Raw genomic sequence first — 26,286 nt, 5'->3', positions numbered from 1 at the left:
TTTATTATGAAGGATAATTCCATCTCAATGAATCTTTGTGGAGAGGATGAGCTTCACATTAAAATTTGATCTTTTCAGAGGATTTACTCTTGGAATTAAAGGTGGAAAAAAAAATATCACATGTAAATCACTTTAAAATTTTAAATAATAAATTTTGTTTCAAAAGTAATACGTGTATGACAAGTGAGATACTAACGTGTATTGTTAAGTAATTTAGTATAACAAAATTTTATTATTAATAAAAAATGACAAAATATACATTTACTCTTTTTATTTATTGTGTGTAACATTTAATTAACGATAAATAATAACAGTAATAACTAATTTTGTATGTATTCTATTAATAGAAGACTAAATATTTTTTAGGAATTAAAAATTAAATTTTAAAAATTTTACAAGAACAATAAATATTTCACAATACGTTAAATTTAATAAGTTTATGAATTTTTTTAAAAATATATTTTGTATTTTTGAATATAATAAAAATATTGTATTTTTGAATATAATAAAAATATGCATAAATTAATTTAAATTACACAATTTTATTAAAATATATTTTTATTAAAAGTGTAATTAATTTTTCGATTGTAGCTTGCAAACAAACCCTATATTACCATGCAATGAGTAATTAAGTAGATGGGAGGGTTTGTTACTTCTAAAGATAGGGTGGAAGTGCAAGTGTTAGGGAGCAGAGTGAGAGGAAGGGTAAAAAGGGAAGTTGTGAAAGACGAACGACCAATTTGGAAAGAGGATGACATAAATACCCCCAACATTGTTTGACCTAACCCTAACAGGTTATCTCCGTTGCTCAGTACTCCATAGTGGAGCGACCCTTTTGCCCTTCTCTCTCACTTCCCATTGCCCTTCTGATTTCAGGTTTTCCCCTCTCACCCATCCCCGCCAAACTTTCATACTTCAAATTTTTCTCTCTCTTTTTCATCCTCTTTCTATTTGTTCTTTGAACTGTGATTTATGGATTCTCTGTTAATGTCTTCAATTGCAGGTTTCACCAGCCACTTTGTTTCCCAACACCTTTTAATTTGTGTGTGTTCGAAACCTATGGATTCCTTTGTTTTCTCTCTGTTTTTGTCTCATTGGAGAAAGTTTCGATTTTTATTTTTCATCCAATGAAACTGAATTATTGAAGCAAAAGTAAGTTTTTTTTTTGGCTTGATGGGTTGGTTTTGATGAGAGGAATTGTTGTAATTAAGGAAAAGAAATCATAAGGGAACAAGCTTTGTGAAAATTTTACCCGGTTTCTTGTGAAAAGATAAAAGGGGTGTGTGAAAAGGAGAGTTTTGTCATTCTTTATGATTCATTTGCATGTGTTTGATTGATATTAAAGGCGAAAAATTCAGTTCGTTCAGTTGCAAAATTTGAGTATTTTTTGTTTACTGACTCAGTTTGGGAAATTCACTATTATTGCAGCTTATGCAATAATTATATTTGGCGCCGCAGTTTCAGATTTGGTTTGGTTCGAATTGTTGCTGTTCATGTTATTGTCGTCACGGTTTGGTACTGTGGACTTCAAGAGAGTTTGGGGGAGTTATCGATATATTGGAGAATTCTGTTGTGCTGTGAACTTTGATCCTCAGTCTCAGCCAGAAGCATATTTGTTTAGGTCAAAGTGGTGAGTTCGTTATGGCAAAGCATGATTTAATTGTTGGTCAAAGTCAGAATCTTCCATCTATGCCGGTTTGTACTTTGGGAATTGACCATATCCATGATCATGATTCAGTTCATAAATTGGATTCTGAACGGATCCAAGAAACAGATTTGGAGGGTACTCAAGATAATAAAGGACTAGCTCAGGGTCCAACCCAAAAGCATGAGCATGATGGCATGGCTTCTCGACTTCAACAACTAGAACATGCTCAGAATCTTGAGCAAAGTGGTGACAAGTTGGATGCAGATGGTCAGGTTCAGAACCGTGCTTATTCTGATAGCTATGATAATAGATTGGCTCTAACTAATCAGCCATTTGAATTGAATTTGTCAGATGATCGCCAACCAGCTATTGTTGAGAATCATGATCATCCTCAGAAGATAGAGTTTTCATTGGATCAAAATGTGGAAATGGATAATCTAGCTGTATCAGATATGATTGATGTGCAACAGACGGATATTGTTTGCACTCCACCTGTTCTCCAGTCACGAGCCCTTGATCCCTCTCCTAACCATCAACTCACTGTTGGGCAACAATTTCCTGATGTTCATAGCTGCCGAAGGGCACTTAGAGAGGCAGCCATTGCTCTTCACTTTGAGATACAAATACTAAAATCAGACAAAGTTCGTTTCACTGCCCAATGTGCAAGTGAAGGATGCTCTTGGAGAATTCATGCTGCAAAGCTTCCTGATGTTCCAACCTTCACAATTAGGACCATCCGAGAGCCACATACTTGTGCTGGAATCACTCATTTGGGTCATCAGCAAGCCTCAGTGCAATGGGTTGCTAATTCTGTGGAACAACAGCTTAGGGAAAATCCGAATTGCAAGCCAAAAGACATACTAGAAGAGATCCACCGTGTTCATGGGATCACCTTGTCGTATAAACAAGCATGGAGGGGAAAGGAGCGGATTATGGCTGCTATTAGGGGCTCATTTGAAGAAGAATATCACCTACTTCCTCAGTATTGTGAACAACTCAAAAGATCAAATCCTGGAAGTATAGCTTTGGTTTATGGAAATCCTAATGATGGATGTTTCCAACGTCTATTCATATCATTTCAAGCATCAATTTATGGGTTTCTGAATGGCTGCCGTCCCGTTATTGGACTCAATTGTGTCCCCCTTAAAAGCAAGTATCTTGGATCTTTGATTTTAGCCACTGGTTTTGATGGTGATGGTGGTCTATATCCTCTAGCATTTGGGGTGGTAGATGAAGACGTTGATGAGAACTGGATGTGGTTCCTATCTGAGCTACATATGTTACTTGAAACTAACACTGGGCACATGCCAAGGCTTTCAATTCTATCCAACAGACAGAAAGCTATTGTGGATGGAGTAGAAATGAGTTTCCCTAGTGCTTTCCATGGGTTCTGCATGCAATACTTGAGTGAAAGTTTCCTTAAAGAATTCAACAACAATGTTCTCAACAAAATCCTCTGGGAAGCTGCTTGTTCCCTCACACCCCTTGAGTTCGAAACCAAAATCCTCGAATTAGAAGAAATGTCACAAGAAGCAGCAGCATGGATCCGAAGAATACCACCTCATTTGTGGGCCACAGCATACTTTGAAGGAACTAGATTTGGCCATCTAACAGCCAATGTGGTTGAATCATTGAACACTTTGATAGTCGAAGCCTCAGGGCTCCCAATTATCCAAATGATGGAGTGCATCCGCCACAAACTAATGATATTGTTCAACGAACGGCGCGAAGCCAGCATGCATTGGATTAGCATCTTGGTTCCCTTTGCTGAGAAGCAAGTGTCAAATGCAATAGAAGAAGCACACAAGTATCAGGTGTTAAAAGGAAATGAGGCTGAATTTGAAGTGTTATGCCACTCAAGATCAAGACAATATGTAGTAGACATTCGCACAAGGTGTTGTTCATGTTATGGATGGCAAAGATGTGGCTTACCATGTTCTCATGCAGTGGCGGTTCTGCTGTCATGCAAGCAGAACGTGCATCGTTTCACTGAAAGTTGTTTCACTGTCACAAACTATCGCAAAGCATATTCACAAACCATACACCCCATTGCAGATAGAACCATGTGGAACATGAATGAATACGAGGAGGGTAGTAGAGCCATGTTGGAGCTTGTTATAAACCCACCAAAGTCTCTAAGGCCAATTGGTCGATCAAGGAAAAAAAGGGCTGCTTCTGCTGCACAAGATGGTGGTGGTGCTCCAACCAAACGTGTTGTGCACTGTAGCCGTTGCAACCAACCAGGGCATTTTCGAACTACATGTTCTGTCCCAATGTAAATTACATTGCAATAGTGATTAGAGCATAGATGCAATACATTGTCTTATACTCACTCTCATGCAAACATTAATGTTTTGCTACATAGTTTTTGTTCTTAAATATTAGATGATAGATTAAGATTAGACAGGAACGCATTGTCTAGTACTTGGGTACAATCTTTGCTTCTTTTGGAAGAAACCAATTATTACAATATAGGCAACATTTTTTATCTTCAAATTTTTGGGCATTTATATTTGCATAATTTGTTGCCTGAATTGTCCATAGCTCCCTTTATTGATAACATTGCGACTGTGCTCGTTTTTAGTGGTTGTCGGTTCCTTCGATTTCGCTAGGCAGGTTCTCTCTTTTCTTTGGAGATTTCCCTTCAAACTGTTTCACAGAATTTTATTTATTTTTTCGTCAACACGGAATAATTAAAATTTGAATAGAAGAAAACGCATGTTTATTTACGAGAATGGAGGTTCATGATTCTTAATATATTATTAAAAATTATAATTTTATTAAATTTTTATCATTTGAATACATACTATTTGTAGTAATAGAGTTAAATTAAATTTATTTTTAAATAAGTTAATTTTTAAATAATTTTATTATATATAATTATTTACAAATTACAACAAATTTTATAATTATTAAATTATATTTTTAGAAAATAAATGTGAAGAGAGAGAGAGAGAGAGACTTTATAAATGGATGATATTATTATTATTGGAGTCCAAATTTGTGTTGCAGAGATGTTTCAAGAAACGATAAAAATTATGACATGTTTTTCTCACTTCAAAACAGACCATTTCACTTACTCTCTCCCAGTTTTTCAATTATGTCTCGGTATAAAGTTGAGTGAATTGTATTATAATGACTAAATAATAGATAAAAGTTATAAAGGTGACGTTAAAATGTGCGAAAAGAATGGAATACGAGCTAACTTTCTCCCATAAAATCTAAATTTTGGAGGGATATCCTAGTTTACCAATTATCAGTTTATCCATGTTTTTAAAAAGAAAATTTGGAACGCAACTTCAAGAAAAATTATAAATGCGAAAATAATGTGATTAAAACTTTTAAAAAATACATAAAATAGCTGTTGAAAGAGATTAGAAATATATAGATTTAATAAATAATGTGACAATAAAAGAATAATATAATATATAAAATAAATGTAAAATTAAGATATAAAAATAAGTGTTCAAAGAATTCATTTGCAATTGGATAATGAGTAATTGGTCAGAACAATCTTTTCTGATGGTATAAAACGCCTAAAATTTGGACATAATTTTTCATTTAGATTTATCTCTTCTAAAAATATAAAATAAACTTTAAGATAAAGCATAAAATTAAATCTATTATTCGTCTAACTGTAAATTTTAACAATTTTGTAGACATTCATTTCCTAAACTTCCCAATCATACTTCAGGGAGTAATTCCAATGAATAACATGAAAGAAATCACAGCGTCTTAATCCAGTCTAATTTCTATTAAATCCAGGTCTACCCTAACACTTAAAATATTACTCTAAATATAGTCACGCCTGCGATTATATTAAATTTTTTCGACTGCATTTAAATTAGAACCAGTTAAAAATCCCAGTTGAAAACAAGAACCAAACAAACTAGGCAACTATATATAAAATTAAAAAGAAGAAAACAAATTTCATATCCTCTAAATCCTATCCAGTCATTATATCAAATGTGATAGACATAAGGGATATATGACACAGGGCATGCCCAGGCCTGGTTACAATACCCACAAGAACTAGGATTGAACGCAATGTTTACAAAACACAAGGCTCCTCAACTAAAATTGAATGTAATGTTCTCAATAACCATAATTAGTGCCATAAACGGGACCATAATCTGCAGAAGGTACATGACCTGCATGACCCCCAGCACTTGATGGCGGAGATGCATAAACAGGAGCATTAGTTGGATAGGAATTGTAACCTTGATTAATTGAACCCCCCATATGATCCTGTGTCGCACTTGCAGCTTCAGCCATGAAATTCTGCATCAGATAGATTGCGGTCAATTTAGATACACATACTAAAATAAAATAAAATGATAATAATAATAATAATAATAATAACAACAAATCAAGAGCATCAACAAGAGGGGGCGACGATAAGAGTTGCCCCAATAATGTTCAGAGCAATTGTTGCTTCCCATTTCACATGCTGCTGTAGTTTTCTTCTCAACATAAGCTTTCAACTTCCATTAATTCCATGTTCATTGAGAAAAAGAAAAGCAGCATTAACTCACATAGCAATGATAATTACAATCTGTCTTATCCTCTGCAATATTAATAATATTCATTTAGCCTAACTTCATCAGTTGTCATTCAAACCTCACAACAAAAATCCCAGAAACAAACAAATACTTGGATGTCAAACGCATTCCCTTTCATTTGATGCTATTGTTGATTTATATTGGTTTACTTAAACCTGTATGTAAGGAATGAATTGTAAATAATAAATAAAAAAAACTTATTTTAACCCAACACATTTATAATTGGAATTAATAATATACACAAATTATTTACAAACTGTGGGGAGCAAAACATGTCATCCAAAGAAAAGAATTAACAAGGATATAGGAGGAGGCTATGATCGCCTACAAGAATGAACATAAATTAAAGACATAAAATTAACCCCCTGGCCCCTACTACAACATACAATCACAAAAAAATTGTCAGTCTCTCTACCATTAAAATCAAATACCTGCACTAGCTGTTGGGCAGCCTGTATTTGTGAAGCAGTACCACTTATCTCAACAGTCATCTCCCCTGGCACACCCCTAGTCTCCTGGATTGTAATACTTGCCCCACTGGCACGACGGATGTAGCTGATATTTGTCCCTGATGCTCCAATAACAGCATCTGCATAGGACAGAGGAATTTGCATGTGCTGCGTGACCTACGTAGTATAAAAGAAATTAAATCAAGTCAAGATAAAAAATTACTTCAAAACCAATGTTGCTCTCTGCAATACTTAAGTTGAGCAAAGGAAGTTACCTTAGTCACAACAGATTGTTGAGGCTGGGTGCTGGATGAGTGAATTCCCATAGAAGCATCTCTTGCATAGGCAGGTGGTGGACCCTGATGAAGATGCTTGTCCATGGGAGGCATGTCCGCAGGGGGATAGTAAGTATCATAGTTATGTGAAGGGGGCATATTATATTGAGGATTGGGTGGAAAAGCGGGTCCACCACCACTGCCAGGAGCTGGAAACCCTTGAGGAGGAGGACCCCAAGGTTGGTGTGGTGGTACATTCTGGTTACCTCGAACATCTGGCCTTTGCATCTGAAGTTTTGGATGAAGAAGAAAATAATAATTATCCACACAATGAATAGTAGTACAGATGGTCCATACAACAACAACAACTAAGCCTTATCCCTCAGATGGTCCATGTACGCTAACAAGAATGCAAAGCTTTCCTTCAATCCAAAGCATGTGAAAAAACGCCATTATACTTGAAACTTGAAAGAAACAATGAAACTCCCTCCCAAAATACAAAACAAAAAGGACAGTGAATGATGAACGTCAGGTATACATGCTACATGCAATTGACAAGTAGCCTAAAATATAATGCTTTCCTTCCCACCCTATCACAAAGCTACCCCAATCCATTGTTCCCAAATATAACCTAAACTTGAAAACACCAATTCATAACTAGGTTAGGTCATTCAAATCAGCTGAATGACTCATCATGCCACAATGAATCTCATGACTCATCTATATACATTCTTAATCTGGCCAATTAAACCGTTCAGTTTTGGAAAAACAATGAAAAATAAATTGAATTTACCTGTGTTTCAAATACTCCAACTATGCTGCGGTCAACCAAGAATTTACGTAGATGAATTGCAATAAGCTCAACAGCCTTGTGAACCCCAGCAGATTCACCTTGTATTTCAACAACACTGTCGTCTCGCAGAGCGAAAACAGGCAGGTGCTCTGTAGTATATAACATATTATTCAGATATAGTAATAATCAGTTAAAATATAACAAATCACGTTTCTCCAATATGTGTACTAAAATATTTAGTGCTTTTCTTGTGAAAAAAATGCACAACTTTTCAAATACATGATAAGAATAGGATTACAAAAATTAGTGTCTGAGAGGTTTTAGATTTGGTGATATTGATAGCATGCAATGCATTTTCTGACAAAAGCAGCATTTCCTAATGTAATTTCCAATTCCTGTGAACATACCTGAGCCAAGAACGCGTATATTGCAACCTGTGGCATCTTGAAAGGATTTTATAGTGGACCCCTGTTTCCCAATCAAACTTCCTGCTTGAGTATCAGCAACTAGAAGCCGCGTAACAACTGGGCGTGCTGCACCTGATGCACTATCTGCAGGATCACGGTCCACATTGACAACTTGTTTATGAACCCTTAACAAACCATCCACAGCAGGTGGTATGTTGCGATCTGGCTCTTCTTTTGCAGAAACCATTACCTTAAATATGAAAAAGGAAATTCAGAAAAACTACATAAGCAGGCCTTATAAAACACCAAAAACAGATAACTTCCAAATTTTAAAACAAGCTAATTTTATATACTTGACTCACTAATTGATTCATCTCAATGTTACAAAAACATATCACTATTGCATCACTGGCAAAATTAAATAAAATTTTATTTTTAGTTTTGAACTACATTTTCATTTCCTATAGATTTTAACTACATCAAACTAAATTCAGTTTCAACTTTCTTTACATTTTTTTAGACTGGTGCATCCCTGGATTAAAAAATTAGTATCAATTCTTTTGTCTTTAGTTAATAATTCTTCATTTCTAGATTTTATCAGTCTCCAAATTTCATCTAACCAATTGAGTGCGCTTAGTAATATTTGGATAAAATTTCAGAAGCTTTTTTTTTTTTTTCTTGTCAGTGACTTTTAATAGTGTTTCTGAGGAAAGTGCTTTAGGGAGTGTGGCAAGACACCAATCGACCAAGTTCTGAAGTTACCAGGTACAGTGAAAGCTTCTTGCCACCAAAGTCTGCACAACCTATTTGATTCTTAAGTCAAAAACAACATTTCAGCAGTTGTATATGCTCATTGCTGTTTCCCTGCAACTTGAACTTTGGCTCTTCAGTTTGAAGCCACTTTGGTCATTCATATTTGCTGACAACCTGCACACATCCACCTGGTTATCGTGACAAAAGACATCCCTTTTTATATATATTAACCTGTTTGATTATTTATCATTTCTTGGGTTCAGCTGGATTATGTATATTTTTATAGCTTCACTCCCTTGATAAAAGTTTTTGTTTGCATAAGATGATTCCTTAGCAATAGTATTCATATGTGTTGTAATGTTTTATCAGAATAAACAATTTTCCATATTGAAGAACTAAACAGTTACCAGAAGATATAGAGTTAGGGATTATCAACAAGTATGACGGTATTAATTTTCATGAACTGATGTTCCCTATATTGTACTTTCATGAATCTGATTCATAATGATCGTGTGACGAATCCATACAAGACATGTAATTTCAGCCCTAACAATGGCAATCATGTTTAACCATTGTATATCAGTTTTATGGTATATGTAACATGACTACAAACCATAGGTATCAACAGTGGCACACATGCCATATTGCAGAGGATAGTACCACCATTCCCTGTTTGCACCTTAGCTCCTCCATTTTCCTGTCACACCTTGACAGTACACACATATTCTGGCCAAAGTAACCCCCTTTTGCCCAATCCATCCCTTTCCCAGCCAAGCCCATTCATTTTCTGGCAGAGCTCACCACCAATCTCTGTTTTGCAGTTAAAAAAACAGTATAATGAAAGGGCCTTTCTTAACTGTGGCAACTTAACATATATGAACATCTTTGCTTTTTCATGCTGTAGTGTGTTGAGTGTGTTCATACTTTATAGTTCCTCAAATTACACTAATTTTTCTGTCATGGCCCTCTGTTTTTCTAAAACTTCTGCCATCTTCGTTTTTTTTTTCTTTTAATTTCCTATGTTTTCATTTGTCAATTTGTTAATTAAAGCTTAAATTAATGGTGAATGTATGTTAGACTATAAATTTTATTAATAATTATGAATATATCTTTCGTTTTGGATAATTTTTTAATTATTTTCATTCTATAGAATCTATACTATAAATTATAAATTATTTATCTTGAATCTATAATTTTCAGCATAGCAGCCAACCCACTACCCATTGTCCCCGTTATAGCAGTTTTGGGGTAGGCTGCTCCATGACACTATCTAGGTTTTATATGTGGCAAACATATTCAATAAAAAATTGACAAACCAGGGGAAAAACAGGAATAAAACAATAAAAGCATAGCTTCGAGAAGAGTGGAGGATACCAAACACAACTTAAATCCAAACACAGATAACACATTCTAATAAGCCTAAAGAACAATAAACGAAATTTGTATAATATGTCCAAACAGTAAATACCAAAGATTATCCAACACAGCATGAATAACAATAAAACATAAAAATATACTCACAGCTCTTTCAGCAGTTCCAGGAGGGCCATCAAGAATCTTTATACGAGCCTTAGTCTCTTCAGTAATTTTCTTAATAAACTCGCCTTTGCGACCAATAATACTGCCAACCTTTTGCACAGGAACCAACATCCTAAATACATTCTCTCCAGGCCATCCAGGCCACTTCTTTGTTTCACTTCCTTTCAAATCCTCCTCAGATCCCTGTTTTTCCGGAGAGCCAAAATTCTCAGTCACATCTCCTCCATCATGATGTTCCTCGGCATGCTCTTGCGGAGGAAAATCAGAGTTTCCAGGCTCACCTTCAACATCATTCCCATCAAACTCATTTTCAGGAAGATTGGCATCCTCAGCCAAATTCTCCATGTCATGTTCATCAGGCTGCACTTGTGGAAACCCAGAGTCATCAATCACATTTCCTCCATTGTGTTCATCAGAATGGTTTTGTGGAAACTCAGGGCTCTCAGGCACATAGCCTGCATCTTGTTCATCATAAACTTCCCCAGACATCGCAGCAGCTACAAAACCAAACACACGAAACAACAATTCATCAGTATCATCTTCCACAGAAACCCCAATAGTGAAAATTACAAATCAAACCACACACACACACACCCCAACAATTATCCCATCGACACTAACTCGTCAAGGAGTATACTAGTAAACACCAATCACCGTGAAATGTTCGCACAAGCCCTAAATCCAACCGCCATAACTTCCAATGCCTTAAAAAAACTAAAAGCACACAGCAGCAGCATAAAATAAAACCCTAATCGAAAAGAATGAGGGAAAAAAAAAACAAATCCAGCGTTCATCCAAAAAATAACGAAGCAGAGAAAGTTAAATTAAGTGACCAAAATCGGTAACGAAGAAAACGCACAGCACAAGTTCAGATGCGAAAGGAATGGTGAGAAAGCGTATGCAACTCTTAAGAACAGTAGAACGAGGAGACTCGTGTTTGAATTTCATTTTCCGAAGAAAAATTGAAATTGAAAGGTTGAAAAAAGAAGATGATAATGCGAAAACCCTAGCGATAGTTGAGTGGTGGTTTCAGAACTTACTATGATTCTGGAAGCTTCTTCGGAGGGAGAGAAAACGCGAGCTTTTTTGGATATGGAGAGTGGAGAGGGCTGTGTCGTGCAGAATTTAGGTTTTTGTAAAGAAAGGATCAGAAGAGGCACAGACACCACCAACCATTATAACACATTATCACTTATTTGCTTCCCACTCCTTTAACCTACTCATATTCACAACTTTGGCAATTTTTTATTTATATTGTTATTTATAATTTAAAAAATACAAATAAATTAAATTCTACTTCCGTTACTGCTAAATATTTTTTATTTTGAGATAATATGTGAATTTATTTTTTGTCCTGCAAGCTCATATTATTGCTTGGATAAAATTGATATATTGTTTTATAAGTGTTGTTAATGCTATTTGTTAATTAAAATTTAATTTTTATTTAAAAAAAAAACTGTATTTAATGTTGTTGTGTATTATAAAAAAAATAATAACAAACTGTGATTTTAACTAGTAAATAGTACTTAAAAATTGTGTTTTTATTTTGTCTGTATTAATTTTGAGTTAAATATATTCCGTGTAACTTATTTTGCAAAGTGAGAGTAGGTAAATTTCATCAGTTTAATTATTTTGATTTAATTTTTTAATTTTTTCTATTTTAATATAATTATACTTAATATAATAAAATATTAATTATTGTAATAAAAAAATTTCTCCTTTTAAAATTTATTACATTTTAAAAGCTGGGTAATATTTTTTCAAATTATGTATTTTTATTTTATAATATTCATACACTGCATAGAATTTTTACTAATAAAATTTAATAAATGTACATATTATAGATAAATTATAAATTCTAAGTATAAAAATAATATTTGCGTTAATTCTTTATAAAAAAAAGTAGAAAGAAAACTAATTCTATAATTATTTATGAAAAATAAAAAAAAAATATAATTAAACCTACCTATCTACTTCTATTACATATTTAAGAGATATAACTCTTAAAAATATAGTATGTTGTAAATTTACTCTCTTAAGTAATATTATATTACTATTTTTAAATAAAGAATATTTTTTATATTCACATAATTAAAAGTGTGACTCATTAAGTAAAGTGAGATATACAAACTTGTTATTTTTTATGTATGTAGTGTACGTAGTAGTTTCAATATGAAATATCAAATGTTAATTATCGTTTATTTAAAAATTGAGTAATTATATACAATAGTATTTTTTATAATGCATGTCATTAAATTTAAAGCATAAGATAAAAATACTTAAAAACAATGATGTTATGTAATTCATAATAGAGATATATTATGTGAACGCATTTTTAATAAAACACAATCTATTAGTATAAAACTGTCCAAACCAAACAAAAACGTACCCAAAACATCGTTACTCTAACTCTTTTATAGATCTCAAAGCCCAAAATCGCCATAACTGAAGACCCACACGCAGTGAACCCAAAATGGCGAAAGAGCAAATATGGAAACCCAACATAGCGATGCTTTAGCTTTTAATTAGGGTCTTGAAGGATTGGTCTAGCAAGTTTTAAGAAAGAGGAAAGTTAATGATATATTATTTTGAATATATATTTTTATGACTAGCTAAGTGTTTTGAAAATTAAAATACTAATGTTGTAAATAATTATTTAAAATTTTTATTGTCTTTTCAAATTTTAGTCTATTACAAAAAAGTAAATTCTATAAAGCTCTGAAGGATAAAGGAGTATCCTATACTCTTATACATGTAAAATAATCGTAACTATTAATTTTAATGGTAAAGTTAGTAATATATTTAGAAAAAATATAATTATTTTTTAATATCTTAATATAATATAGATAAAATATTTAATATACTCTCAAGTTTAAAAGCATCGTAGTAAATATCTCACAAGAATATGTTAAACAAAATGCTTAGAAAGGTACGTTTATTTGCATTGTTGCTGAAGGAAAAAACTCATACAAAACCATGTTGGCACAAGTATGGTAAAATTCGTTGACCCAAAAGAAAGTAATATTACAATCATACTATGAATAACTAATATTATTGAATAATCACTCAATAAAAGAAATATAGCATAATTTTTACCTATGTCGATATAAGTCAATTCCTCTCGTTACTTGTTTTGAAAAATAATCAAGCAATATTTTTACTCCTTAAAAAACACACGAACAATTCTAATCTCTAAAATTTTTACGCCATTATTTAACTTTTATAGCTTGAAAAATCTTATCTTTCATTATTTTTTTCATCAAAATATTTATAAATTGAATCAATTAAATTATTTTTCAATCAAAACTCATCAACAAAATATCAAATTTCTTTTAAAATAAAACATTCCAAATTTTTTTCTCTTCAAACTCTAATCTCACACCTTGTAAAGTTTTTTTATATTTTATTAAGTTTTTACTAAACTTTTTAAAAATTATTCACATTCCAATTTTATTACAATTTCTCTAAAAAGTTTAGAACCAAATAAAAAACTAAGAAGTTTAAGTAGAAAAAAATCAGTGGGAGACTAATTTGCTAACTTTTAAAATCAAATTAGTAGTTAGTTAAAAAAGTTGAAAATAAAAAAACTATATACAGTCCAAACTAGAAATACCAAAATTACAATTAAACCTAACAAGTTTTAAACTATGATTGGAGAATTGATTATTAATCCATGACACACGTAACTTCACTTATAGTTCAACTTCTTGAAGCTTCATAGATTTCTCGTATGTTTGATTTTTTTTTCCAATTAAATATGAATAATTTTTAGTTTCTCAATAATGTTAAAACATTTATTATACCAAATATCACCTAAAAGTCAAAGTTAAAAGCATTATTTGCATTTTTTTAAGGGTACAATAGAAAAGCCAACCTGCATAGGATTAGCTAGTATCTGTGTGTAAATTTTACATTGAATTCATTATTTTAAGTCTAACAAATGAGATAATTTTTTTTCTTCTCCTTTAATTCTAACTATTATGTTTTTTTTTTTAAATCATATGTATTATTTACCAAAATTAATCATGTTTAAGTTTGATAAATCCACTACGAGCAGCAAAATATATTTAACACAACTAACTTAAGACTATAAAGTAAACTGGAAGATCTCCTTAATTCTAACTAATATGTAGATATAGAAATAAAACATAAAATACTATATATAATATGAACTATAATGTGGTATTTAATGTTTAAATGATGAATAATGGAACCAATTACACGATAATCTCTATTCTCCCCTCTTAACTAGAGCTTTATGTTGAAAGTCAAATCCGAAATCATAAATTCGTTACGCAACATTATGCAGCAGACAGAGATTGTGGAATTGAAATATAAAACTGAGGAAAGCATCACAATCCACACAGGATGTGAAAAATGGGGAAATTAAAGTCAAAACAATAAGCTGATGAAATTGAAACGTTTTAAAGTCAGAAATCACAGCATGAAGCTGTCTGCTTGTTGGGTCAGCAACAATTTGAAGTTGTAGTTCTTGTGTTTTGTGCACTATCTATCACTTTCGTGTCAGTTAGGACTTAGGAACCTTTGATGACACGAATTCGTCAAATATTAACCTTTTCTTATCATTCAACTCACCTTTTGGCCACACTTAACGATTTTGCAATCATCTTCCACAGGGACAGCCTAAGATGGAGCAGAAAAGCAGCTCTGGAACATTCTGCTCATTTTAAATCAAGCCCAAAATGTGCGTTACAAATTCATATCAATGTCCTTTTTAATCTACCCATATTGGCTTTAAAGATTGTAGTGCTCCCCTTCCTATCACAGTCAAAAGTTATAAAACAGTCAATTATTTGATCAACTACAAATTAATATTTTATGGGATATTATGTATAATTTTTTAAATCTTTTTTTTATATACAAGTATTTCAAAAATACTCTCAAAATAATAATAAAAAAAAGACAATTTATGATTGTCCATTTTAGTTGTTCACAAAGTTCTTTAGTGTTTAAATTAATTGCTGTTAGGCATACCAGGCTGCAGCTGCATGGTATGTTTATCTCCACTTCCTTCTTTCACCATGTTTTTTTTTGGGGGGACTTGAAAAGAAGCCAAGAAATGCTGTATTAAATTTAGTTGCATTTGAAGGGTGTCTTGTTAAAGACTTCTATTTATTATATAAGGAACATTTAACACCAAGATTTAGTGTTACCTAAACTGTAGGATACAGGTTTTGACAAGAAAAGCAAAATGAAGTGAACACACACTAGGCCGTTCCCCCTGCCAGAAATGGCCGAGTTGAGGATTATTCTGTTCTGATGGTGAGCTATTCAAGCAAATGTAATGATGGCGCTAAACATTGTTGACCATAGAGAAAATAGATGACAACATTAATAACCATATAATCATCAAAGTTTAGCAAAACAACTATATAATCATGTGTTTACTTTTTACAGGAAAAGTTTTTGAGATAATCCAACAAAAAAAAAATAATTGGAAGATTTAACATATTGAAGTGATTGGTGATACACGGTTCTATAGATAGAAGGTCAATGTAATAACATAAGCCGCCATAGAATAGGAAGGTCTAAAAACAAGAGGAAAAATATCCCTATAGAATTTCAACTTGTTGAGAATATCTCTTGTTGGAGTTTCTCATGTCTAAACTCAATTATTGTCCCCTCTGGCAGAATTTAAAAAACAAGACTCTTTTTTGGTTGAAGAAACTAGGAAATGTGGACACGGAGTGGCGTACTAAGAGGCAATTTGACTTGTAGGTCATTACAACATGATTTGCTTATAAATTTGCATAGAGGTAATGATTTCATCCACCTTTTTCTGTTGGGCTAGTTTGGTGTTACATTTATCTATAGCTCTTGGAAGTTATATCAAGGAAACTTTATTCTGCCAGCAATTCCGGACATTTGCAGGCCCCCCAAAGGCTCATTTTGACTTAAAAATTTCTCCTATATAAACTTTATTCGTGTATGTTTTTTATTTCACATTATGTAGATTTCTGGGCCAGACATTGTTTTGGTCGTATTAGAGAGATGTCCTTAACATATTCAATAACTTTGGTTTTTTGATAATGAACTTCATGGGGGGAAATCCATTAGGAAGACTTGTGTCCACAGGAATATGGTGGTACAAACTTCTCTTAGCTGGATCACACATGTATTCCGACTTAGCCAAATTCTCCATCTTATCTGTATAAATTTCTCATGCATATGTGTCCAAGGCGCGTCTACCTAATGTCTAAATAAAATATTTTAAATACACAAGTTTGGATTTATCTCAATTTCATTTTTAGTTTTAAGTCACATTAGATGTTTTTCTTCTAAGTTCCAACTAATAAATTTCATATATATAAAAAATAAAATGGAGACTTTTTGGTGGGGCTGAGTTCTGAAGTTTGAATAGTGGCTTCTAATTACAAAAGGAAAAACAATCTTGAGTTGAGAGTTACTGTTTAACATTTTTGAAGAAAAGATCTTGAATGAAAATTTGTAAAAGGCAAAATTCTCGTGACAGATCTTAGGAGACTGTTAGTTGGTAATAAAAAATTCTGGAGGCGACTGTTTAAAAAGCCAAGAACAATATTTTCTGGTTACTTTATTGTAAGGCAGAAACTCGATTTTTGTTTGTTTATGTGGTATTGATATTCATACACGGACACATATGTTGCATGTAAAATATGCTCTCTCTAGCATATCTATCCCCACATATTGGTACATTATTACATTCTAAGGAACCACAATACATATGGTTCTGCTACAGTGTCACAAAGTAGTTGAACAAAAGACTACATTAATACAAATCTTTGTGTCTTTATGTTCCTCTTTTTCTTTGGTACAAAATCTACTCTCATCTCTTTATATATATGCTTATACCTTTAAACGACTTTTCCTGTTAAGCTTGCGAGTCAAGTTTGGTATATTGCTGTTGTAGCATCATTAATGATGGATCACAATCAGGTCTATCACTATCTTATCTTTACCCCAGTGGCAAGCAAAAGGGAAATCCTTTACTTGAGAGCTGAGTATAAACCCAAGGTCAAAACCTTCAAAAGAATAAAAGCAAATCAGAATATCAAAAATGATTAGAATACCAGCAAGGGTATAATGGCCACTTATTTCAGTACAACTTATGTTAGTCTCATGTAGCTAAGTAGGCAAAAGGGGTACCCTTCCGTTAACTATGGTTTGGTGGTTAAGTTTCTAGCCTTCTAATATCAGACCCAATTTAATTAGCTATTTGATAATGCAATTTCCAAAGTAGATTAATCTCAATGCAAGAACAGATGATTTATAATCAAACAACATGCAGACAAAGTTTTAACTTGTTCAAAGGGAAATCATTTATATATGTTTAAGTGATTCTTGATGGAAACAACTCTTACTATTAAACGAAAATCCTACGTGTGAAAAGCAAGTTAGGAGTAGTGTAGAAAGTGGACTCCAAATCATGTGACCAAAGAAAGAATCTCCTCAGCAGAAAAAAAGGAAGAAGTAAAAAGAATCTCCTCTGAAACTTACGTATATAATAAAGGACCCCATGAAAAAATAATGCATGGCCATATCAAAAACTTTAACCTTATGTCTCTCTCTTGTTCTCTTTTTTTCTCTTCCCTACCTCCACACCCTTTCCCTGTCTGCCATATATACATAGAAAGTTGAGGGGAATGTCGTCTGGTTCGAGATCATTCATGCAAGTAGTCTCATACTTAACTCTTCTGAGTGATTTCGGACCAGGCTTCATTCCCCTCAGCAACCAAGCAGATTTTATTCTCTTTCTCTAGTACCTACACAACCTTCTTTTCCTTTGAGTTGTCTCCTTGTTGATGTTGTGCTTCTCAAGAAATCCTCAAGCAATTCAACACCGTAGAAGTATTGCAAAAACAGCCATGCAGTATTAATTGGTTACTGGATAAGCTTCAAGGTAGTTCTGATTCATCGTTTCAAGTTCTTACATTAATTTGACCTATAGCTTGTTTTGTTCATATTGATAAGAATAAATGTTTTGGTTTGCTGATAAACCCTTCTTGTGAGGTTTGTTTATTGTCTTTGGGACTTAAAACAGCAAAACAAGTTTGTTCTGCTGTGTGGACTTGCTTTGTGAGATCAAATCTCTTTTGTTCATTCCAAAGTAGTACTAACAGGTGGGGCGTTTACCCTTTGTGATTTAACCTGAATATGAAAAAAGAAAGATGTGAGAAGAAAGGGAATTCTGTAATTGGATTCAGTTTATTCAAAGTGGTCCTTAGTTGTTGTAACTGATGTAATAATATTATCACAAGATTCCTCATAACTTTTTGTTGTTATCCCACAATAATCACATGAAAAAGCACTCATCACAAGACACAAATATCAAAGGAAAGACTATGCTGGGATCACAATCATGGGTGATTTCCAGCATAAAGCTTAGCTTACCTAATCAATCTAATTCATCTTTAATTAATACTGGTATAGGTAAATATATTGTTAGCTGAATGATTGGATGTGACACTGTTACTCATCCAATCATTATTTTCGTCTGAATCTAATTGAGTCTTCTTGTACAGTTACACTCTAATATCAGTACTGAAAAATGGCGAAATAATATTAGGTGACAAAATAGTGTATACCAATAATGTAAGCCAAACAGAGAAAATAAAAAAGCTAGCTGCAACTTAAATGACAAAAAAATATTGTGGATCTAAACACGGGTGGGAGGGGGGTCTGTGAGTATTTTTAGTTTACAAAACATAAAGAAAAAGGTAACAAAGTTATATTGCTGCCATAAACTATGTAGTAATTTTCACATAACTAGTACTATTGGTCTAGTAGCTCAGCTTGCATGTTTCAATCCTGAAGCATTTTGGAGTCTTGACATGATCATCCTTTGCAGAAATTGCTGTTAAGGGTGACAGGAACATTTAGACAGTAGGCTGTGGATTGGGGAGTATCATTTGTCCATTCACTTGCACAAGAGGCAAAAATAACAGTATAATTGTTCTGTCATGTTTCACCTGTGATGGAAATAAAACCTGAAGCAGGTAAATTGAATATTCACCTTTTTGGCTTTATAAATTTGTAAAGTCAGCTGAAAACTAGGTAAGAGCAAACACTAGATCACTTAGTCAAGATGAAAAACACTAGGAACATGACTTGAAATGCCATTCATAGCGACCGTTCAAACAAACCAGAATGAAAGATGTTATTATATATAAAGCATTAATAACTATAACATTATAAACTGAATTAATTTTTTACCCAGACATCCAGTGCAGAAACATGCAAATCCAGTGTTAGTGTCCAGTGTTGTGAGCATTGGCAGAACCACATCTTAATCAAACCGGTGAAAATTGTGATTTTAATAAAAATCATAAAACTGATTTGTAGAACCTCCTTATGAGTAGAATTGTTCTTAAAACTATGACTCATTACTATGCTCCTATTAGCAACCGTGTGTTGATCAGAACTAGGCCCCACTTGTTTGCTGTAAGCAAATGCTTATTATATTCATCTATGTCATCATTTTATTTTTCTGGTACAAATGAAATTAAAAAAAAAAAAAAAAAAAGGCTTCAAAAAGAGTTCGTAGGGTCATCCCAATTCCCAAAGCAAAGTCCTATGTTGATGGCATGATTGCTTAATTACGGATGAAGTTCCATAGAATCAGATTCCCAGATCACTTACCTAAGTCACCAAGCAAGTTCCAGCTTAAAGAGACTGCACAAAGCTCACATAACAAACTGCATGCTTCTCTGGCAGCTGAAAAGCTGCCATACACACATTACACATGCCATTGGCACCACACATTACACCACCAACACCTAAACCCACTTTTTTGTTGATTTCCCAGCAAGTAAAATTTAACTATCCCTATTTTTTTTATCTTAATTATATAAACATAAAAACATTCTCAATTGATTAATTGTTAAATTCTTTTTATATTTTTATTTATTGTAAAATCTGTATTAATAAGATATTTATTTTTCACTAATACAAGTAGATATATTTATTCATTTCATGTACAAGTTATCCAATCTGAATATTCATTACTATTAGTATTTTTGGAATACAACATTGTACGAAATAAAAAATTTATATAATATTTTTTATAAGAAACTGTAACATTATTTCATTTGATTATATTAAATCTTATAAGTTTTAATAAAAGTTTATCATTTATAATTTGTTATCTTGTATATGTTAAAAATATATTGGTATAAAAAAAATGAGATAGTCTCTCTTTCATGCAACAATTGCACTGTGCCTCACTATGGTCCAATTGTAGCTCTGGTCAGAAATCAGATGTAGGCTTGTAGGCTTATAAATTTCCACATTGTTGTCTGGAAAGCAATTGCACCTCACTCAAAAGTCAAAACCTCATTGTTGCATTTCTTCCATAATTTCATGGCAGAAAAAGATCCAGTATTTGTATGCCCTCCTGTTGAGGCATGTGGTGACACATTTCTCTCCAACATTAATTGAAAAAAGTTCTTAGACTTTGGCTGAATTATTTTCTTGGCAAAAATTATGCAGAAGCGTGTCAAAAGTGACTGCATTTGGAGAACAAGTGGTCCTCTTCATTTCTAGAAACTATTTCTAAGCTTCTTCAAATTCCTATTCTTACATAGCCTTTTTGGCACCATATCTTTTTGAGATGTCTTAGAAAATAAATTAAACAAATTCAACTTTTCTTTATTAACACTAACACATTAATGGGGAAAACTTTACACAGCCCGTCCATTGGATAGTTTGTTTTAAATTTTGGTAAAATAAATTTTGATGGTTTTGATTTTGATTGATTAGTATTAAAGTACGTGTCCGAATTAATCTTAAGTATGGATCATTATACAATAGAGCATGCATCACACACTGTGTAAAGTTGATTTTAAATGATAAATAAATAGTCACATAATAACATAGGAAATTGAATCTGATACCAGGTCTTGAAGCTGCATCAGATCAAACATCATGTGATTTTTCAAACCTATGCACTTGTTATTCAGAGTAGGCTCTGTTAAACATACCTTTGATTAAGTTAAACCTTTGAAAAATCTACTAAATTAGCATTGTTTTAACAGATAACTACTATGGTTGAATTCTCTCATTTCCAATAATTGATTTTTCTTTCCTCCACTTTATTTCTTTTATCATTTTTCACCATAAAAATAAAATTTTTAAAAGTGTATATAAGAACACACTATAAAAATATATAGATTTAACTCCTTTAAATTGACAAGATGTGTAAAGTGAAAAAACAAACATATATCCACAGTGATTTAAATTTACACGTTTATTGCGTGAAATTAACTTTTAAATTAAAAATAAATAAAGATTTACTTTCTCACTTTATACATTTCTTTACTTTCGAGAAATGAAATTCAAAATTTATGAATAATAAATTTATATTAAAAAATTACATGAGATTTAATATATTTAAAATATTAAATATTATGTTTTATAATAAATATTATTTATTAACTATGTATAGTCAATTTAAGTAATTTAAGTTTCTTTGTTTGCTTATAATTGCATACATGATGATCTCAAATAATACGGGGATTTTTATTTGTGAATATTAAATATTAAATTTAAATACTTATATTATTTAATAATTTTTTATATAAAATTGATTAATTCAACCGATGATTTAAAAACTTTTAATAATTATATTAATTTATAAAAAATTATATAAAAATAAAATTAATAAATACTTTATCATATTATTTTATTTTGATAAATATTATATTTTTAAAAGATAAATAAATATTAAAATTTAAATAATATATTTATAAATATTTAAATTATGTAAATTTAATATAGATATATAATATAAAAATCAAACTGGGCAATGGGCCATGTTGGCCCAGACAATAACACAAGAATAACAATAGGCAAACGAAATACACGCTAAGAACAGTGGTTCTGTTGTACGGAATAAATGTACGTTAACTTAGAAACATTTATGCACATCCGTTTAATCTGTTCTGCCCTCTCAGTTGGACAAAATTTTGGTGTAACTGTTTGGGTACTGTTTGTATTGATCATTAATTAAATTTAGAATTTTATTTTGATATTTCACATTAATATTAAATTTAAATATTTTATTAAAATATGTTATTTTGCTGATAATATGAATTGTTGTTATTATCCATATAGTATTAAATCGCAATTGTCCCTTCGGTGACATCCGATAAAATTGGAATAATACTAGATCGTAATTTAAAATAAAAATACGTAACAATTCAAAAATAATACTCAAGAAATACTGATTTATTGTCCACATTTTTTAATCTGAAAAAAAAAATACCCGTGAGGATATTATTAGCATATCTTAGCACGTGAGGTTATTGAGAATAGTTGTTGTAAGAATTATAAAATTAAACTATATAATTATAAATGAATAACTAAGATTAAAAGTTAATTAATAATTATATAAATAATCTAAAAAGTTATGTACACTTTTAATTTTATTATTTGATTAATATCGAAATTTCAATTTATTATTTTTATTTTCACAATAAATAAATAATTTTATTTAAGTAATTTTTATACATACATATGAGGCATATATATAGGAAGAACAATTTTTATTTTAGGATTTTGTGAATTATAAGTTTTTATTTTATTGTAAGTATTTGAGATCAAATCTCACCTAAAATATTTGAATGTTAGCGTGTTTCTTTCCAGTAACGAGATTATTTGTTAAAAAACTGAAATATTTTTAAAATTAGCTATCTAAAAGCAACAATGAATTTATATGATATGAATCAATCTTAAAAATATTATATGATATGAATCAATTTCAATAAAATGTAATTCAACAATCTAATTAAAATTAATTTATATTAAATTGAATATTTTTAATTTAACTTTAATTTATCTAAAATTTGATAAATAATATTTTTTATTATTTTTTATATTTTTTATTTTGAAATATTTTATATAAAAATATGACACACCAAAACAATTTTAAATTAATTTGAAATAAATAAACTTATAAACACATTAAAATAATACAATATTTAAAAATAAAATGAAGAAGGAATAATTTTGAAAGAAAAATTATAAGGAGCTAACTAAATATTACAATTTCATAAATATATAGTTATACAAATATGTTAAGATATAAATCTCATGTAAGCTAAAAGATCTTACTATAAAATTGTCTAAAGGAATTTAGAGAAGTAGACTAATATTTTTACTTGAGTATTTTCTGTTGGGCTACAGTTAAAACATTAACATCTAATTTTTTTTTAAAGTAAAAGGAATATTGGAAACTGAAAGGTAGAAGAATAAGAAACAAAAGCTAGCAATGAGTCACTTAGTGGTTGAGATATAGCTTTTACTTTGGATTCTACATGGTAAAAGATAACCAAAAAGTAAGAGAGTTGATAAAATGTTTGCATTTGTTGGGAAGAAATAGTTTGCTTTCTACGTTGGAGCAGTTAATAAGCACAAATTGCTCATCTTTACCTCACTGCCACCAACACATGAATTGTGTGTTGAAGCCCCCTCTCAAAAGAAAGCCAAAGATGTGTGAGCAACAAAAGGTTCCAATTCCAACCATAACCATAGTTAAACTTTCCCCACATATTTGCATCATGACAACACCATGGAATGCAAGAATTCAACATTTTCTAGGCAACATATTCTTTGCACTTACTATACATATATGACATCTCATTGAAGACTTTGTAGTGAAATATTAGTCTTTGTTTCACCAAGTTGAGGACAAGTTTGATCATGACAGACATTTTTGAAAAGCAACCATCTCCTGATTCTTTACATTATGCATCAAGCAGTGGCTTGTCTGGGGATGATAAGGCGATTAGATATAGAGTTGCAACATCAAAGCATCGATATTTTTTGGCAAACCTTCACTTCTTCCCCATCAAAATTGACCTGAATTTTGTTCGCATTGTAAGAGTATATTCAACTTTTGCATGTTTGGATGAGCTTTTTTCCACGGAAATAAATTCTTGTTTTTCACAATATTTCTTTTAAATATTTTAAACTATACATATAATAAATGTATAAATACAGTGCAACCATCCTTGATTATTTCATCAAAAGTTATATTATCTGATTTTAGAAAATATTTCAACCTATAGCTAGTAGGTAGCAATGCTTAATATACATTACATGATAATTCTTGAAGTGTATGGATGGAAAATATTGAGAGAATAGCATTGTATGGAATGTGAGGTAGTAATTTGGACTATTACTAATGCAAGGAAAAGTTTCATCAACATGTTTATATTAAGCAAAACCAAGTAGAAGCTGTAAAATAATTAAACGTGACCCAAACAGAAATAAAATATTTTGCCTGTTATTTTCCCTTGAAAAATACATTCTAAAAGTTTGATGCTATCAGAAATATAAGTTCTTTTGATATATAGGTGATGGCAGAGATGGTGGGTACTTTTATTTTGATGTTCTGCGTATGTGGAATCATTACGAGCACACAATTACAAAATGGTGCAGTGGGCCTTCTAGAGTATGCAGCTACAGCAGGATTAACAGTGGTAGTGATTGTTTTCTCTATAGGGCCAATATCTTGTGCGCATGTTAACCCAGCTATCACAATAGCCTTTGCAACAATCGGTCAATTTCCATGGCTCAAGGTGCTAATAAAAAAACAAGAGCATAGACCTTGTTAAAATTCTGGTAGTATAATTGATTAGTTTATGACTACATAGAATTCCCATGTTTCTTCAACAGGTACCAGTTTACATAATAGCACAGACAGTAGGTTCTATGTCGGCAACATACATAGGTAGCCTTGTCTATGGCATAAAATCAGATGTTATGATGACTCAGCCACTCCAAGGGTGCAACTCTGCCTTCTGGGTGGAAGTTATTGCAACTTTCATCATCATGTTCCTCATTGCAGCTTTGACATCTGAATCTCAATCAGTAAGGACTAAGGAACAAAATTACATATATAATAAGTCATTAAAAATGAACTAGCTAAATTTTCATTTCCCTATGAGCTAAAATTAAAATCACTGTGCAGGTGGGCCATTTCTCTGGCTTAGTCGCTGGAATAGCAATTGGGCTTGCTGTACTAATCACAGGGTACCTACCCACAAACTCTCTTTTATTTTTTTCTTGACAAATCCTCCTTAAACAAAACTTTAGTGTAATTGGTTAAGTGTTTTTGTGTTATTTTTTAATTAAAATTAGAGTTTCCAATCGACCTTAAATTTGTTATGCGAGTTAATGTGGTTATATACTAATTTTGATTAGATAATAGTAAAAAAAAAAAAAAACTAAGAAAGTGTAAAATTTTGTGCATCCTCTATTTAAATAGACTCTTTTTCTCTCTCTCTAATGACAAAGTAATTTGTTATTTTGTTGCAGCCCAATCTCAGGTGGATCAATGAATCCTGCAAGATCATTAGGTCCAGCAATTCTCTCTTGGAAATTTAAGGACATATGGATATACATCCTAGCTCCTTGTGTTGGAGCTGTAGCAGGAGCTCTATTGTATTGTTTCATACGTCTTAGAGGGCAACATTGTAGCACTTTGTCCTCCCCTAACATCAGTGATGTTGCTCGTCCCATACCCCTTTGCTCAAGTTAGTGCACAAACATGAAACACTGTTTTTAGAATCTGAAGAAACTGCAGAATCACTAGCAATCATTGCGCTATTAGCTAGCTTTAGCAGCTGAATTCTTCATTGTTCCTTTATTTTTTTCTCTAGGGAGAAGTGGTCCCATGATTTTGCTGGTAGAGAAAAATTGGATTTTATTATCTAAAGGAGTAGAAGGGTTCAGTCAAAGATTAAGAACAAAAGGAATACCATATGATGTTCATCATAAGTTTCCACTGTAATTAGTCCTAGTAAAACTTTGTCAACATGGTATGATTACAAAATTATGCAATAGCATGCATAACTCAA

The 26,286-nt window shown here is 31.7% G+C and overlaps 3 protein-coding genes across 8 annotated transcripts; 2 read left to right on the top strand and 1 right to left on the bottom strand.

Moving 5' to 3' along the window:
* Positions 1-669: 669 nt before the first annotated feature.
* LOC113873841 lies at positions 670-4,133 on the top strand. The gene has a single exon (XM_027512183.1). The coding sequence runs from the start codon at positions 1,642-1,644 to the stop codon at positions 3,925-3,927; it is 2,286 nt and encodes a 761-aa protein (XP_027367984.1). The 5' UTR covers positions 670-1,641; the 3' UTR covers positions 3,928-4,133.
* Positions 4,134-5,466: 1,333 nt separating this feature from the next.
* Positions 5,467-11,620, bottom strand: LOC113871067 (flowering locus K homology domain-like). Of its 3 annotated transcripts, none has more exons than XM_027507805.1 (7): positions 11,467-11,620; positions 10,409-10,923; positions 8,135-8,384; positions 7,728-7,876; positions 6,935-7,222; positions 6,642-6,836; positions 5,467-5,929 (listed from the first exon to the last, which is right to left on the bottom strand). In XM_027507805.1, exons 2-7 carry the CDS (start codon positions 10,913-10,915, stop codon positions 5,744-5,746), a joined length of 1,575 nt encoding a protein of 524 aa, XP_027363606.1. In that variant the 5' UTR covers positions 10,916-10,923; positions 11,467-11,620; the 3' UTR covers positions 5,467-5,743. The 3 variants fall into 3 exon arrangements, 2 of the variants coding, with proteins under 2 accessions (XP_027363606.1, XP_027363607.1); XR_003505749.1 differs by having other exon boundaries at positions 5,561-5,929; positions 6,642-6,799; positions 11,467-11,591; XM_027507806.1 differs by lacking the exon at positions 5,467-5,929 and adding an exon at positions 5,985-6,186 and having other exon boundaries at positions 6,624-6,836; positions 11,467-11,591.
* A 3,214-nt stretch (positions 11,621-14,834) lies between these two features.
* On the top strand, positions 14,835-26,247 carry LOC113872838 (probable aquaporin NIP7-1). Of its 4 annotated transcripts, none has more exons than XM_027510680.1 (7): positions 14,835-14,847; positions 24,132-24,301; positions 24,781-25,005; positions 25,103-25,297; positions 25,398-25,459; positions 25,745-25,962; positions 26,089-26,247. In XM_027510680.1, the coding sequence occupies exons 1-7, from the start codon at positions 14,835-14,837 to the stop codon at positions 26,217-26,219; spliced, it is 1,014 nt and encodes a 337-aa protein (XP_027366481.1). In that variant the 3' UTR covers positions 26,220-26,247. The 4 variants fall into 4 exon arrangements, with proteins under 4 accessions (XP_027366481.1, XP_027366483.1, XP_027366482.1 ...); XM_027510682.1 differs by lacking the exons at positions 14,835-14,847; positions 24,132-24,301 and adding exons at positions 18,091-18,616; positions 19,275-19,422; XM_027510681.1 differs by lacking the exons at positions 14,835-14,847; positions 24,132-24,301 and adding an exon at positions 18,091-18,616.
* The last annotated feature ends 39 nt before the right edge of the window (positions 26,248-26,286 follow it).

This window comes from Abrus precatorius, unplaced genomic scaffold, assembly GCF_003935025.1.
Source record: "Abrus precatorius isolate BTA unplaced genomic scaffold, Abrus_2018 Scaffold7, whole genome shotgun sequence".
In the NCBI taxonomy this organism is placed as follows: domain Eukaryota; kingdom Viridiplantae; phylum Streptophyta; class Magnoliopsida; order Fabales; family Fabaceae; genus Abrus; species Abrus precatorius.
This window is presented reverse-complemented; position numbering and strand designations above follow the sequence as displayed.